At 44.4% G+C, this 16,820-nt stretch overlaps 1 protein-coding gene across 1 annotated transcript in view; it reads right to left on the bottom strand.

The window, feature by feature from the left end:
* Window positions 1-16,820, bottom strand: part of SERINC5 (serine incorporator 5) — a 260,829-nt gene that overhangs the window by 24,641 nt on the left and 219,368 nt on the right. Inside the window, exon 8 of the mRNA XM_078675198.1 lies at window positions 8,624-8,750. Within this exon, the coding sequence (XP_078531324.1) occupies window positions 8,624-8,750 (127 nt within the window). The remainder of the gene's footprint in view (window positions 1-8,623; window positions 8,751-16,820) is intronic.

Here is a 16,820-nt window from a genome sequence, read left to right as displayed (position 1 = left end):
ATTACCGTAAAATACACATATTATTATGGTTAACATTTTTGCATCCATGTCCTATGCGACAATGACGTAGTTACAGTACAGTAATTTGTAACACATTTTCATTCCTTTTTTGCATCTATTTATCACAATTCGTATTACTGAAATTATTAATGCTGTTTATCTAAGTGCGGATAGGGCATGACTGGTGCCCTCCATCTCTCCTTCAATAATATAATACAGTACAATGTCATTGATCATATAAAGTGTCAGTGGGCCCCAGTACTTTTAAAAGTCTTTCCAGCACACTGATTCCTATTTCGCCACAGTATTCCTCCATGAAGTGTATATATGGCCAGCAAGTACTCAGTTTAAAACTAGCAGTCCCAGAGAAGGCATAACTCCCTGCATACCATTACTTTTTTGCTGCTCAGTCCCCTTCAAACTTAGGTCTCAAACACTAGGTTATTTACAATCATGTGCCAACCTTTTATTTTCCAAACCATTGGTCCTTGAACTCTGTTATGCTCGATTGTGACAATCATATCCTTTTATAAATGCGGTGGCATTAGGGTTACGTATACTCCTGAGGTATGGTCACATTTAAATTCTTTGAATTTGCTTGTGGTGTTCCTGTATCTGCTTCCACTGAGTTTGCCTCTAACTCAGTCAATATGTATATTTAATGAGAAGAACAACATACGAACATTCCTGGAATATTGTAACTGGTTTTCGTTAAAATAGTGACATCTACAGCGGAAAAACTGTCAACGCAGAGGACTGCATTCCTACGTAACTGAAAAAACAATAGAAATGCAATGGGAATACTAGAATTTATGTTTCCAATTATCGGCTTCATAAGAGTTCGATCGTGTTTTACTTGCAGAGATGAACTCCATTTCTGCAGAGGAGGCTCAAAGCGGCCATCCCAAGAATAGAGGAGCCGTAGCATAAGATAGCTTGATGCTTCAAAGAAGGGAGGTGAATTTATCTTGAACTATAAAACTCAGATTTTTCAATACTTCTCCCATAATCAAAAGCATAGGAACTTTGTCTTTCTTCCTCAAGAAAATATGAAGTTATGGCTGCACAGACAGAAACTCTGCCTGCTGGACTTGTGATAGTACAAACCGTAAAGTGATCATCCTGAATGTTTCCTTTGTAGGAGGTCTCGGATCTGTTAAAAGAACAGCTCGCTCCTGCCACGGTCTACTCAAAACAGAGTGATCTAGGACCTGCCCCACTGCTCAATGTCGACTACTTGTGTTCTTCCTCTCGACTATTGCATTACAAACTATAAATAAAATGACATTTAAAGAAAGCCAGGAAACCAGGCTAGACGGAGGTAACAAAGGAGTTCAGAATTAAAATCTTTTGATTAAAAGTATTAATTATTAATTATTATTTAATTTTATTAAAATTATTTTTGATTTGATTTCATTAGTGCTAGCTGGCACTCATGTTTTCATGGGAAGATTTCCTGCTCCGCAGGCCTCTGTGATGGGTCATCCATATCTCATTTACATCAATGTGTAAACCCACCCCTCTCCTCACCCCGATACGAGTGGGAGAACTCAACGGAACACATTGTTTATTTGTGCTCTTTGTAGAGCATGAAGAGGAGGGAGATTGCTATGCTCCTTTGCTTTTTGCACTTGTGTGCATTCACTGTCTTTTGTTTGGAAGGAGAGCTTATTTTGATCTTATAGAACCGTTAATTATTCTCGCTTCTGTTTTTCTTGGCTTTTTAGAAAGGTTCCCACTGTGTTGGTACTGTAAGAAGATACAAGGAAATGGCCACCTTTCTTTTCAAGGACCAGCTGCCTACTTCACAAACACAATGAGTTAAGGTTAATCAATACAAACATGCAATATACAAATACTGCTAACATAACATGCACATTAGCACAGCATTCAGGATTAAGTTATTTATTGCAATCTGCTTTTATTACTTTGATGTATGTTTAGTTGAGCAACACAGAATAGCAGTTGTTAGCCTGATTTCGAAAGTTGCTTACATAGGGTAATTGGTTCACCGATTCCGTGGAAGAGATCCTTCTAATAGTCTTCTTTTATCTTAGTGGTGGGTTTTTTGATTCTTTCTTTGGAGATCTCTCATGCTGGTTTGCATTTCAAGTTGTTCAATCTCAGAAGAATATAGGACATTTCCACTTTTTTACAGAGTCATATCTGCTATCACACCTAAGTGTGTTGGCTCTGTGCATTAGTCTCCAGGTAAGTTAAAACACCTATCACATGAGCTTGAACGAGTTGCAAGTTTACTGCTAAATTCGTTTTTTTCTTTAGATTTTGTATTTTCCATTTCCTTTTGTCCTTGTTGTGGTCAAAAAGACTGGCACGTTTCAGTGAGAGAAAAGGACACTGCTATCTAAAGTAGGTGAACTGATGCCACTTACACCAGAACACTTATTTTGTTTAAGGGGCCACACTTTGTGGCCTCGTTCTGTCAACTTAGATTTCAGATTGGTGATTTCTCTGTCCAGAGTCCTCAGCATAGAGCAGAAAATAAATTACCTATTTTTTGGAAGGTTTTGAGATCTATTCTGCTACAATTCATGAAGATGTGTAAAAGTTAATTAACTGTGCTGCTAGCTGGCACTCATGTTTTCATGGGAAGATTTCCTGCTCCGCAGGCCTCTGTGATGGTCTTCCATATTTCCTGGGCACCCGACTGAACTACGAGCCCACCAGGACCCCAGGGGTACCAGTAATCAACTGGTCAACGTTCTAGTGGTTACGCAGTAGGCAGCCAATCCCGTTAAAGGGGACAGAGACAAAGTCAATGGTGGCATAGACCCAGAGGAGAACAGTGTAGAAAGGATATATGGAGACGGAACGTGGCCAGTAGCGTAGCGAAACTTGCAGGGGGCCCCTCTGCAAAGTGCACAGTGGGCCTCCCCCACGCTACAGACCCAGTCAGCAGCACTCCGACACGTCCCAGCATAGTGTCCTAGAAGGCCACTGGTGTTTGGGCCCCCGCACAGCAGGGCAGGCCCGGACTGGCAATTCCGGGCACCGGGCAATCCCCCGGTCGGCTGGACGGGGTGGGGGCCGGTTTGGTGACAGGGGGCCGGTTTTGTTGCTGGGTTCGATTTGGCGGGACCGAGCAAACGAGCACAATCTGCATAAAATGCAGCTGCTGCTGCACGCACTGTCCGGGACCGTGTACTTGATGTCATCCGATTTTATTTTAATTATTAAAATTCAGCCTGTGACCTCTGACCTGGGTTGGAAGGTGGGTGAACCGTGATGCGCTGCACGCAGTGACGTCTACTCTCGGTCTGCGCGCCGCGGTATAGTCATTCACCCTTAGGGTGGAGTGCGCAAGCGCATTGGGGGTCGGCGGGTCGGTGTAATAAAAAGTGCGCGTGGGAGAGACAGGCTGGTGGCATAGATGGAGAGTGGCCTGCCTCCTGCCTGCCTCCGTGTCTGCCACCCGGAGCCCACAGCCCGCAGCCAAAGGTGAGTGACAGGCCACCCCCTCCCCTGCGTGAGTTTCATGGCTGGGTGGGGGGCGCGAGCCGCGTGATCGGGTCCGGGCCGCAACTAAAAACAAAAGCCATTAGGCGGATTTTGGGATAACGTACTTCACACTTGTATACGTAGGTCCTGGGGAGAAAACACCTCCGGCCTCGAAGCTGGGAAGAAGTGTCATCAGCCTTGGGGCAAGGAAACAAACTACCACGAGGCGCCTCTATCCTCATCCTGTGCTTAACACTACAATATCTAGTGGAACTGAAAGCTCAACGGCTGTACAATAAATCGCTGGGGTTATTTTTTTATGAAATACAAATGGTAAGCACGCACTGTGTTTTGTTACATATGTGACATTTCCCAGAAATTAGCTTCTATGAGAAACTAAGACCAGGTATGAATTGCCAGTGTGATACCTGCGCAAAAAATATTTTTCGGAGGGGGGCTCTCACTTATTCTATATTCCAAGAATGTGTTTTATTTTCGTTCATGCATGTAGATTGCTTGGACTTTGGAAGCAACCATTTGCGTAACTTTAGTATATGCTTGCAAAATCTCATACATACATGCTATTGAAAAAAGGCCAATCTTTCATTTTTGGTACTTTCATCGTTTGCACGTTATCTCTCCCCTTCAATTAATTCAAATACCGTATACATTTTGTTTACTGAAAAAAACATTGTACAGAAATGTTTTAACAGTAAATTTTGAATACTGCAAAGAATGACAGGGAGCAAAGTAAAAGGGAGGAACTCCTATCTAATGAGTGAATAATTTCTTTGGTAATGATTTAATTGTTTCCATCTGGTATCTGCAGTATTGCATTTGTCAATAAGATACTGGAATTAATGTATTGGAATGAGCTCCTGATAGATAGATAGCTAGGATAACTGTCTGGGATCTGTGCAACACGGCTTAAAAAAGCTGTTACGTGGTCAATGCTGGTCGCATCACAACGCTTTTTTCCCCTTGACTGTAAGCCATGTTTCAAGGCAGCTTGTCCTCCTGTGCAACTGGTCTAAAACAACATTAACAAAGCCAATAGTTCTCACATAAGCGAGACCTATTGACTTTTTGAATGCTCGTTTACATTCTGTGAAGGGGGCACACTGCAGCGCACATTAGACCTTTGACAATATATAAATTGTTGTAGTGTGCCTGGGCGGCTTACTTCCTAGAGAAAGGTTTACTGAAAATACATAGATTATCATAACTATGATGTAACAAAGAAGCATTTGCTTCACTAAAGCGTGGGAGGGAAAATAAGTAAAGGTTGTAATCTAATTGAGTATTGACTTCGTTGTGACTAAATGCCTTCAGTCTTATTAACTATTTCCAAAACTCATAGTAAATGTGCAGATTTTTATTATATTCTGTATGTATGTTTACTTAACGCTATACATCACCAGTAAGTCAGTTGATGATGGGCCTCGCAGTGTGCTGTACATTAATTGTGATTTCCATTTTGGTCTGTGTAACTAAATTGCAAATCTTAATCGGCTGATTTTGTCATTGCTGGTAATTATTTAGCAAACCTCAGTGACCAACATTTCATGATTCGTCAAATCTGACCGAATTGTATTGTATTGCAACATTTAAATAGCACTTACCACCCCTATGTAGGGTGCTGAAGTGCTTGCCTACATGAGTAGCATGCTACACTTTGTAGAGTGTGTGGTTGGAAGGATGTCTTTATTTTGGTCCTTTGTGGGAAATGTTTCCATGTCGTGCGTGATGACCACTGAGGTGCGGTTATCGTGTTATGAGATGCATCACCTAGCAGTGTGTTTGATGAAGTGTGCAAGACAGATGCTAATTTTTAGGGTTTTCCGTAAGCTGGTAGCTTCGAACAGCTCTTCAGTTCCCTTTATGGTATTTCATATAATATAGTCTGCTCAGCTGGTTCCTGCAGTAGTTGTCCAATCTGAGATTTGGGGCATGGTTGTGAGCGGGCATGGTTGAAGTAATAGAAAATGGAAAGATTGGGATGGACATTTTTATTATCATCCCATATACTTGTCTTTGTGAGACGTAAATGTGACTTCCTTGAGGAGATATTGCTTTTTATCACCTAGAGTGCTGCTGAAAAGGTGTCTAATCTACAGCTATGGAGTGGAGGTTCCTTTTGGGTGAAGTTCATCTCGAGTTCTAAGAAACTCTCATCAACCCAAATACCACTTTCACTTTTTAGATCCCACCCATTGCTTACCATTGGTTGGCTTCATTATCACACTCCTTTGCTTGCTTCCTATTCGATGGCTTGCCTTCCTCTTCTTGTATTTGCCCTTCTCCTGGCGGCTAACTTCTTTACCATCCTTTTGATTGGCTGACTAGTATCCCTCGCATTCCTTACATTTAGGGTACTCATTTCTTATTTTTCATTCAGCTCTTTGTGAGAGTGCATTTGGTTTCTTGGTTTCTTCCTTTGTATGTCCTCTCCCTCACTCCCCACCCCAAATCACTTCGCTTGTTTGTAAAAGCAATAAGTATATATTTTCTGTAGGGTATGACTAAATATGAGACTTTAAATGTTGTTTTGGTTTTATTTCCGGCACACCACATATTGCATATAAGCTCATGCCTTGCATGTAAAGGCTTTTATGACACAAGTAGTAGTCTGGCTCGTTCGCTGCGCTCGCTCGCTACAAGCTGAACGGGGGCTGCTCTGCCAAAATTTGCCAGGGCTGCTTTCAGTTCCCAGTCCGGCCCTGCAGCAGGGGCTATCATCACACCAGTGAATGTGGTGAGGGGAAAGAGTAGCCACTGGTGAACGGAGGCAGGAAGTCCTGAAGGAAAGCTGAGAGAGCAGAAGGATTCTTCCAGAAGCAAGTGATAACCAGCAGAATGGGAGCTGAGGCCCCCGGTGGGAGCGGACGGTGTGCCAAGGCGGAATCTGCAGCTACACTCGAGGAAGCAGAGGCAGAGTCCCAGGGGAAAGGCAGCTTGGACAAGAGTGCCACGGCTCTTTAACCCCTTCCACACTCATGACGAGCTGGGCTCGTCATGAAGTAGCCTCCTCGCACGCTCATGACGAGCCCAGCTCGTCATGATGTGTGGGATTTCCAATTTCTCAGCACAGCAGGGGAATATGCTGAGCAGCCATGGGGTTAACAGAGCCTTGACCTCAGGCAAGTGAACGGCAAGGGTTGGGGAAAGGTAATGTGCTGGCCAGTCTTATGGGACACGTTGTGTGGATTTTAGTGGGGCTAATATCGCGGGTGCTGCTACCGGTTACACTGTTGTTGTTTGGGATCTGCACTTTGGGCACACGCGGTACAGTGTAAACGGTGCTGTAAAAGAACTCGCTTTTTTGGAGACATTTTCTCTCGTCCTAAAACTGGGACAGGCACACTTTTTTTATGGTGTTGGGTCCTATGATAGCAATAGGAGCCTGACTGCTAAGATGTGTCCTTTTCTCCCAGAGGGTATGCCACAAAGGAGTACAAGTAAAACAGTCCCCGAAACTAGAACCCAGTCCCAACGTGTGGCATTTCGACACTATTGGAACATCACAAAGCATGTGCTGAATAGAAACTGTTCTACCCATACTACATCTGCCATTGAGTCTCATTCATCATATATTTACAGTCTTATTCCAAAAATAGTTACTGTAAAGTACCATGATCAAAATATTCAGGTGTGATTTCATACTTGGTTTACGTAAGCTCCTACAGCTTCTATCCTTGGACTAGCTCAATAGGAGCTTTCCTCCAAGAACCATTCTGCGGTTTCTCTTCTGATTGTATTTTTGCTGACATAGTTGTTTTTTCAGCCGAAACCAAGTCCATGTTTAATGTGTTCTGAAGACTTCAGAATATGGTCTCATGCAGTATTCAGATACTGCCATAAATTCTGACTTCAATACAATGTGACTAGTTGCTTGTACAGTGGCTCAAGTTTCCGAAATGTTCTGGAATACCTCTTGCAGCATTGCCTAATCCTTCCCAATCTTCAGTTTGACATATCAGACTATAGAAATGTGGCTGCATTTTCTAGCTTTTTGTCACTTTTTTCTTTAACGATTTTAGAATACCAGGTTTTAATCAGATGAATCTTAATTTTTAAGACTGAAATAGTTTTGGGAACCTTCTAGACAATGCATGGGTCTATCAAATTGCATACCGTTTAATCCCTAGTTCTAGATTATTATAGTCGTAGTTGAGTGTTGTTCCTCTACGGAAAGAGATTTTGTCTTCTCGTGCTTGATTTCTTCATTCTCCAGTCTTCACTCCAACCACTCCCAATCGTTTTGCTTTGTGCATTCAGCCTCATTCTTTAGCATGAAAGCTAACAAAGGAGTTGTTTGTTCCTGCTGGCCTGTCGTCTTATAGTTTATGCGCAGCCCCCAGCAGTAACCATAGTTTGGTTCTAGTTTGACCGCAAATGAGAAGAAATCATTCCGAGATGCTACTTTCTGGATCTCAGGCCGATACAGAAATGTCCCCACATCTGCCGATAGTCTCCCCGTCTGTAATCACACTATCTCTCAAAATTGCAGGTGCTTGATCTAAGCCTGCATGTGAAGTTTGGAAAGTAGAATTATTGAAGGTGTGGGGCTCAGCCCAGCAAGGAGTTTCCATTTCCTGCCACAGAAAATGGAGATTCCGGAGCAGCAGAATAAATGTGCCATGCACTGGTGGGATGGGTGGCGGATGCATGCTGTGTTGCCTGTTTGGTTTATGTTCTCTGCATTTGCATAGCACATTGAATGGGTTCTACGCCCCACCTGATAGAGAGCAACATCATTAAGGGGCACTAGCAAGTTCAAATGGCCACTGTTCCATAAAAAATCTTTCTCTAATGACTAACTGTCAAAAAGTACATGCTCCACAAAAGAGCAAGCGATGTATGCATTAGAGCGTAAAAATGTTTCCCCAATATTTCCCCCGATCCCTTGTAGTAAAAACATGGTGGTCACCCATTTACCATGAGGAAGTGTGACCACTTAATTAAAAGAGGCAAGAATACAGAACACTCATGCTGCACCCTTACAGGTCTGGCCACTGACCAGATAAGAGTAATGAAAGCATACATAAGCAAAGTCACTGCAAATCATGTTTAAAAGTAAAGATTTCATTAGCGCTTACACTCTACATCAACATTTCCCCGCCGCAATTAACATCAAACTAAAGAAACAGAAGTTCTGGTTTACCAAGAATATAAGATGCAGCCAAACAGGATAGTGGTGCCCAGAGCAGAAACCAGATTCCCTTCTTGGTTTATTCCTTGAGTGAAGCTGGGAATGCAGATAGTGACATTCTTGTTTGCTTCGTCTAGTACTGAAAGACAAACAAACAAAAAAAAAAAAAAGAAAACTGCTTAGTTTGGCTATTCTTTTATAAAATGCACAACCTACCACCACAATACAAGTAGACAGAATATAGATTATATAATGACCCCAATGCGACAGTGCAGTACCAGAATGACTTGAAAACAATATCCGCACATGTGGGTGAAAATGTGATCAAAATTAGGGCTGAAAAGCCTAGGTTCGATGGGTGCTATTACCAACTCACCGCAACCTGGTGCTACCTTGCAGCATGGCCAGAGGACAGAAGAGTACTAGGTTAATGAGAGGGATGGGACAATTCAATCATGCAAATACAAGACCTGTCCTCGTATAAACACATGTAAACACCAGGATTGTACACAAGGATTCATGCGAACCCATGAACTGTACACATTAATGACACAGTAATCAAATAGCTGGCACCCATCTGCTCTGCACACACGGTTCATCCAATCACACTGTTCCTCAAATTAGGTGCGAAAAACATTCTCTCTACACGCAAATGATGGATGTAAAAATACACTATAAACAAATAGCTAATTTAAACGATAAACTGTAACACAATTGACTCATGTACACTTGCAAGACACAGAGGACCCATGAACACAAGTAAGCACTACTGGAAAACTTTCAGCTCCGTTCACGGAATGCAAGTCTGCAATAGTTTTATTTGACTGGCATAAACCACACTGAACCTTTAAGTGGGGAACATATTTCATATGCTACAAAACCCGTGCCGTTAGAAACGAGCTATCCCGCTATGCTTTGCTTGGTGTTCTACCAGAAGTAACAGTTAGGCCCAGATACTGCAGACTAAACAAGCTTTTCAACGAACAACCACAACATTTTATGTCAAGAACGGAGGCTCCTATTATGCCTTCTTTTCTTGCTTTATTTTAAATAGCAGCAAGATAAGTAAAACACCACAATACCCAGAAGGCACAGAAGAACAACTACTGGCCAATGGGATTGAATAAAACAAACAATAGACCAATCACAACCAGAGTAGTATATATGGCCAGTTCTGACCGCGAGTAGCCCTCTTTTCTTGCTGCTACGCAGTCAGATAAGTCATGTTTACTACTTTCTCTTATATTTACGGTTTTATTGTGCATTTATTGTATATTTACCGTATTACGCTCTTTGGTGATATTCGAGCACTTCTCGTGCTATTTTTCCTGCCGTAGCGGTTCCCGCTTTTGGGTCCGTTTCTCCCCCCCCCCTCCCCTCCCCTCCCCCCCTCCCCTCTCCCCCACACCCGCCCCCCTCGCGCGCTGCAGCGTTTGGTCTCTCCCGCTGCGCTCGCTTCCCGCTTCGTTTCTCCTCACCGGGTTTCACTCGGGGGTGCTCTGTGTGGCTCCTGCTTCTCGGCCGGTCTCCTCTAATAATAATTCTGTGGAGACAGCTGTTGAGGCTTCCATGAATCGTGTTTCTAAACACATGGAAAATTCCCTCATGAGCCTCATGACCAAAGCTTTGGCCCATTCTGCGGGGGAAAGCAGAAAGCGTATATGGTACCTTCCACTTCTCTTTCGAAAAATGTGTCACTTTTGAGTCGCGAGTCCTCCTCGCATACGACTGAGGACGTGGTTCCTCCCAGTCCTCCTACCAAGGAGGGGTTTAAAGTTACTATGGCAAAAAGCAAAACCAAGGTTAAGAATGTGGAGGTTCCTAAGAAGCTGGTCATTGACTCTATTCCTGACACGGATGATGATGACGATATGGGTGACACTGATGACCTGGCAGACCTTTTTCAGCTTGTTGATCCTCCTTCCCCCAAGAAAGCTAGATTCGATGCTTTTGCATCACAGCCCGTCCTTGACGCTGAGGGCAACCCTATGTTTGATCCCTCGTCCATCAGACACCCCAATTCAACGGAATGGTTCCCCACATCTCTTGTTGGAGAATATATATCTTCAAAGCTCCGTCTTCCCTTGGACAAGTCCGTTAGAGCAAAACTCAAGTCCGAATGCCACAAACCTTCCTTACCTTGTCATATTACTGTTACTCCTTCCATAGATCAGCCTCTCCTTACTTTCTTTTCGAAATTCGGCAAGGACCCTCGTAAGGGCATTGACAAAGCTTGGTCCACCTGTCAGGACAAGCTATTAGACGTTGTTGGTCCCTTGGCCAGGGTTCTGGACATGGCGGAGACGGCTCGACTGGAGGGGTCTGACCTCAACCCTGAGGGAATTTCTCTGTGGCTTCAAAGATCCTTTTGCCTATTAGGCAATGCCAATGCCGCAATCATTCATGAACGCTGCAAGGGCCTCTTGATCAAGTTAGATCCGAAGTTGGCGAACCTGGCTTCCCAGGATCCTGGTGTGAAGGCTGATGGGCTTCTCTTTGGTGATTCCCTTGTCAAGGATCTCAGCCGATATGTTTCTACTTTTGCTTCCCTAGACAAAGCCCAATTCTCCATCAAGAAAGTTTTGGCCCCTCGGTTTTTGGCAGGGCCGGCAGAGGCAGAAACCGCTCTTCCGGCCGCGGTTATCAAAACCAAGGTTCCAGAGGCGCAGCCAATTCCGGCTATCGGGAATACAAGCCACAGTTCTACCCCCAACGAGGTCGTGGCTTCCGTGGCCGAGGACAGAAAGGCTTCCGTAACAACAACAGCAAAGCCAACAATCAAGGTAAGCCCCTCGCCTCCGATTGGAGGTCGTCTTAGCTCTTTTTCTTCACTAGTGGTGCACTCTCACAGCAGACCCTTGGGTCCTCAATTCTGTCCAAGGCTATCTCATAGAATTCTACGCTCCTCCTTCCCAGACTATTTTTCCTCCCCCATTGGTTTTTTCCGCAGACGTAGCGCTGCTTGTTTCACAAGAAATCCAAAATCTCCTTCTCAAACAAGCTATCCAAATCGCTCCCTTCGACCCCTCGGGCTTCCTAAGCTCCCTCTTTTTGGTTCGGAAAAAGAACAAAAAGGTCCGTCCTGTCATCAATCTCAAGTGGTTCAATCAGTTCGTGGTTTATCGTCACTTCAAGATGGAGACCATCATCCATCTCAGAGATACCTTACGTCTATCCGATTGGGTGGTCAGACTAGACCTTCAAAATGCCTATCTCTCGATTCCCATTCACGCATTCCACACGAAATATCTACAATTTCAGTGGCTCGGTGTCACCTAACGGTTTTGTTCGCTTCCTTTCGGACTTTCTTCCGTTCCTTGGTGCTGCACCAAGGTGATGAAACCTGTGGTGTCTTACCTTCGGTCCCTAGGTATTCGTCTCATCATTTATCTGGGCGATATCTTGCTCATGCACACCGACAAACGGACTCTTCTTTCCAATCTCAACGTCACTCAGTCTCTTCTCCTCGAGCTTGACTTCCTTATAAATTCCGAAAAATCCATGTTAGTTCCTTCTCAAAGTATAGAGTTCCTAGGCTTCCGCGTGGACTCTTCCACTGCATCTCTTTATCTTCCGCAAACCAAAGTTTCAGCCATTCGGTCTGAGTTATGTCAAGTTCACTGTCTCTCAGAGGTGTCTCTTCGTTCTCTTGCGAGAATCGTGGGCCTTCTGTCGGCCTCTATCCAAGCCATCTTCCCCGGGCCTCTTCATTATCGAGCCCTGCAACGTTTGAAGATAAGACATCTCCACCAAGGTCTGGCGTATTCCGATCTCATTCAGTTAGACCAAGAGTCCCGTCTCGAGCTACAATGGTGGATCGAACATTTAGATGCGTGGAACGGAAAAACGATCTTCGCTATGGCCCCAGATCTTGTCTTAGAATCAGATGCCAGTCTGTCGGGTTGGGGCGCCCGCTGTGGTTCAATCTCGACTGGAGGTACATGGTCTCCAGAGGAGTCGTCATTGCACATCAATTGTTTAGAGATGCTGGCAGGCTCCTTTGCAATTCGCAGTCTGGCAAAGAACAAAGCAAGCTGTTCCATTCTTCTCCGGATGGACAATGTTTCTGCGGTCCGCTACATAAACCATCTTGGTGGCACAAAATCCAAACCTCTCGCAGAACTAGCAAAGAGCCTTTGGGAATTCTGTCCCCAACACAAACTGTCCCTTCGAGTGGAGTACCTGCCAGGCAATCTCAACGCCATTGTAGATTGGCACTCTCGTTATCTCTGAGATTCAAGCGACTGGAAGCTGCTTCCCTCTGTCTTTCTTTCTCTCTCCCAGAAATGGGGCCCCTTCTCTATCGATCTTTTTGCTTTCCGTCTCAATTCCCAACTTCCCGCTTTCTTCAGTTGGAGACCGGATCCTCTCGCTCTGGCGACGGATGCCTTCCTTCAGGACTGATCCCTTCACCTCAATTATGCTTTCCCTCCTTTCCTGATGATCAACAGAGTACTTGCCCAGGTTCAACGCCAGTCGACCTCCTTGGTTCTTCTAGCTCCTTTCTGGCAGTCTCAAATCTGGTTCCCTTCGCTCCTAGAGCTAGCTGTGGATTTTCCGGTGCTTCTTCCCTTCAGCGAAGATCTCCTCCTAGACCCTCTGGGTCTTCCCCACGTCATGATCCTGGACCGATCCCTAGTTCTTTCAGCATGGAAAATTTCCGATCTTCCACTTCTGACGTCATCATTTCACAGGAAGCTTCACTCTTTATCAGCCAAGCTTGGGCCCCTGGCACTTCCAGAGCCTACAAGTCAGCTTGGACTTTATGGTCAAGCTGGTGTCTGGGACGGTCTGTCGATCCCTTTTCAGCCCCTCTAAGTTTTGTGGTTAACTTCCTAGCTTCGGAGGCCAGTGCTGGCAAATCTTATCGCACTGTCAACCTTTACAGATCAGCTATTTCTCTGAACCACTGTCCCATTGACAATAAACCGGTAGGTACTCACCCTTTGGTGTGTCTCCTTCTTCGAGGAGTTCGATTCTCAAAACCTCCGTTGGCTAAGTATTCCTTTTTCTGGGATGTTAATTTGGTTTTCAAATTGTTTGTTTCATGGCCTGACAATGATGCTCTCTCCCTCAAAATGCTTTCTGCCAAACTTACCATGTTATTGTGTTTAATATCAAACGTGTCTCTGATGTCAAAGCTTTGGATTTGTCTTCCAGACAATTTTCGTCTTCTGGCGTTTTGTTTCAGGTTCACAGGCGTACTAAAACTAATTTGCAATCTGTGTTTTACCCCTATTTCCCTTCCCAACCACAGCTCTGTGTTGATCAGTGCCTAAAGATTTACGAACAGAAAACTGCTGATCTCAGGTCTTCCTCTCATTCGCAATTGCTCATTTCTTTTCGTAAACCCCATCGTCCTGTTTCCTCTGCCACGTTGGCCCATTGGGTACGTTGGATTATGTCCCTCGCGGGCATGGACACTACCGCCTTTGGTGCTCACTCCGCTAGGGGTGCTATGGCCTCTAAAGCCTTTTGGACAGGCTCTCGTTTGGAGGATATCCTGAAATCAGCAGATTGGTCTAATGATACTGTTTTCAAGACATTTTATTGTAAACCTGTTGTTACTGCTTCTTCGTTGGTGGTTAATATGCTTTGAACAAGCATAATAGGAGCCTCCGTTCTGGACATAAAATGTAGATTTTCCTAGTATTTATGACGGAAAGTCTTAATTTTATTAAAGACACGAAGGAGAGTATTATCCCACCTCTGTATTACTAATTGATGTCTGTCTTTCCCACCCTTAGGAACTCCGGCTTTGCCACCAGCCTCCACTTAGGACAGCGACTGCTTCTGTGGACTGTCTTTCTTCATCTGGACCTCCGTCACACTTCCGCTGGACCTTCCTCCATCATAATCCTGCAGTTCTGGTTTTCCTTCAGGATTTATTTGCTTGGATTATGACTTTTTGCATTTTGTTTGTTATAATTCCACTGTTTATGCATTCTCACTGACTTTCTCGCACAAGAAAAGAGGGCTACTCGCGCTCAGAACTGGCCATATATACTACTCTGGTTGTGATTGGTCTATTGCTTGTTTTATTCAATTCCATTGGCCAGTAGTTGTTCTGCTGTGCCTTCTGGGTATTGTGTTTTTTTTACTTATCTTGCTGCTATTTAAAATAAAGCAAGAAAAGAAGGCATAATACTCGCCTCTGTGTCTTTAATAAAATTAGGACTTTCCGTCATAAATACTAGGAAAATCTACATTATAGCAGTGACTGGAAGGTATGGTGGCAGCTCAGAGTAAACCTGCTTTAAAGCAACTCTGGGTCGGCAATTTGTTCTGTTACATGAGACAACAGGGAAAGCAGATTAAGACACCAACTGAAAGCAGCTAAGCATAAAACACTCCATAAAAACAAAATAAGGCAAACAGTTTTACAAGGCATCCCATCTATTTACCCTTCAAGTAAAGGGCACTTCTACCTTCAATGAAAATAGTTATGGGGAAAACGAAGCATGCTGTTCACATTTTCGTCCTACAGCAAACAGTAACAACGTTTAAGGGCTTTCTGATATCTGCACAGGCCAAGGTCCGCGGTCTAGTTAAACAGAGCTGAAAAAGTATCTGTTGACCATGGATCGTGGCGGCTCTCTAACCTCACATTATCCACGTCTGTCATTGCAGTCAGCTATCCTTCACGTTTCCTTTCTCTTCTTTGAGTTGCCTGGCAGCAGCTCACCTTTTTATAGCGAACACCCAAATGGACCTCTTTCTTTTACAGCAACCACTCAAACACGCATGTATACTTCCTGGAAATGTATACTTCCTGGATCTGAGTAATACGTGAGGGAAATAAAAGGTAACAATTAGTCTTCACTTCGTGTAGTGAGCCACCCTGCTGACCATCACTCAAACTCACGGCTGGGCATGGCTAGAACGCTATAATGGCACCAAGGAGCCCCAAAGACCAAGGCACAACCTAGGAAGACAATGTGGTTGCCAAGCATCAACACCATGGTCGACAACGTGGTGAAAAATTGCTAGCTGACAACTGGAACCAGTGTGCTTGCAGCCACTGCCACATTTGAACTCTGTGAAGTATCATTGACAAAGGTCAGCTTAGATTTTAAGAGTTTCCCTGATGGACGTCTAACCTTGATCATGGTCAACCAGTATTCTAAATATCTACTGGTGGAAACCAGAGAGTCCACAGATTTCATAAAAGTGGGGCATTGCTGTAGAAAGTCTTCGCAATGTTTGGTATCCTGGTGGAAATACGGACTGACAATAAACCCACTTTCCAAGGGGGAGAATTCAAGGATTTTCTCAAGCACCATAGGGCCGGTCTCAGGAAAACACGCCACAGTGGCCACAAGCAAGCTGATGTCAAAAGCTTTAAGCGTACCCTCGATAAGGTCATGCATATCTCCATTAATGAATTGTGAAAACCTGAGGCAAGTCCACACCGAATCCTGGCTTCGTACAGAAACACTTGCCACTCTTCTATAAAATGCTGTCGCCCGGATACCATACCATACCACTGAGCCCATCATGGTAAACACTAGTTTTTGAGAATGACCACCGACAAGGCAAGACAATACCGGAGAGCCATAATGTTTTACAAAGCTAGGGGACCATGTTCTCATACGAGACATGACATCCAGGGTGGAAATTCCAAGTGCCATATGAAAGTTGGCTGTGGACAGTCATTGCAGTAAATGGCACCTTATAATCATCTATCCAAGCATGGAGACAGTGACTTGGAATGTGTCAAGGTTTAAGAATGTGGAGGCCGGATTTCTTGAGGCAAGGAAGATTCTCAGAGTCTCCTTTACAAAATGCAATTTTTCTCCATACAAGGCGGGATGGGCTGGCTGAACGCACAGTTGTATTACTGGCCATCCCAACTAATCATTATCAATGACTGGGTCAGGGTGCACAGGGGAGCCTGTAGACTGGAATTAGACTTGCTTCACTCTTATGACGTTCTCACATTGCTGTATAGTAAATCTCCTCACTCCTTCTCCTGTTACGAGAGTCCCCATCCCCTGTAGGTATGAAGCCCTCAGTCATACAAGGTGGTTCGGCACAGTCACCAGGGCAACACCTCTGTGGCAGGGGACATGGTTGTTTGAGATGGAGGGATTGCGTGGTCGCGAACTTCTTAGAATCTCCACACTGGGGAATGTCTAGGGTGACTGGCATGTGAAATCCTTCCAGGAGTTGGGGTCCAAGTTCCACCTGCACTCCTACCATTCTACAG

This window comes from Lissotriton helveticus, chromosome 2_1, assembly GCF_964261635.1.
Source record: "Lissotriton helveticus chromosome 2_1, aLisHel1.1, whole genome shotgun sequence".
Taxonomy (NCBI): Eukaryota; Metazoa; Chordata; class Amphibia; order Caudata; family Salamandridae; genus Lissotriton; species Lissotriton helveticus.
The sequence above is the reverse complement of the archived record's forward strand: the minus strand, read 5'-3'. Positions and strand labels throughout refer to the sequence as shown.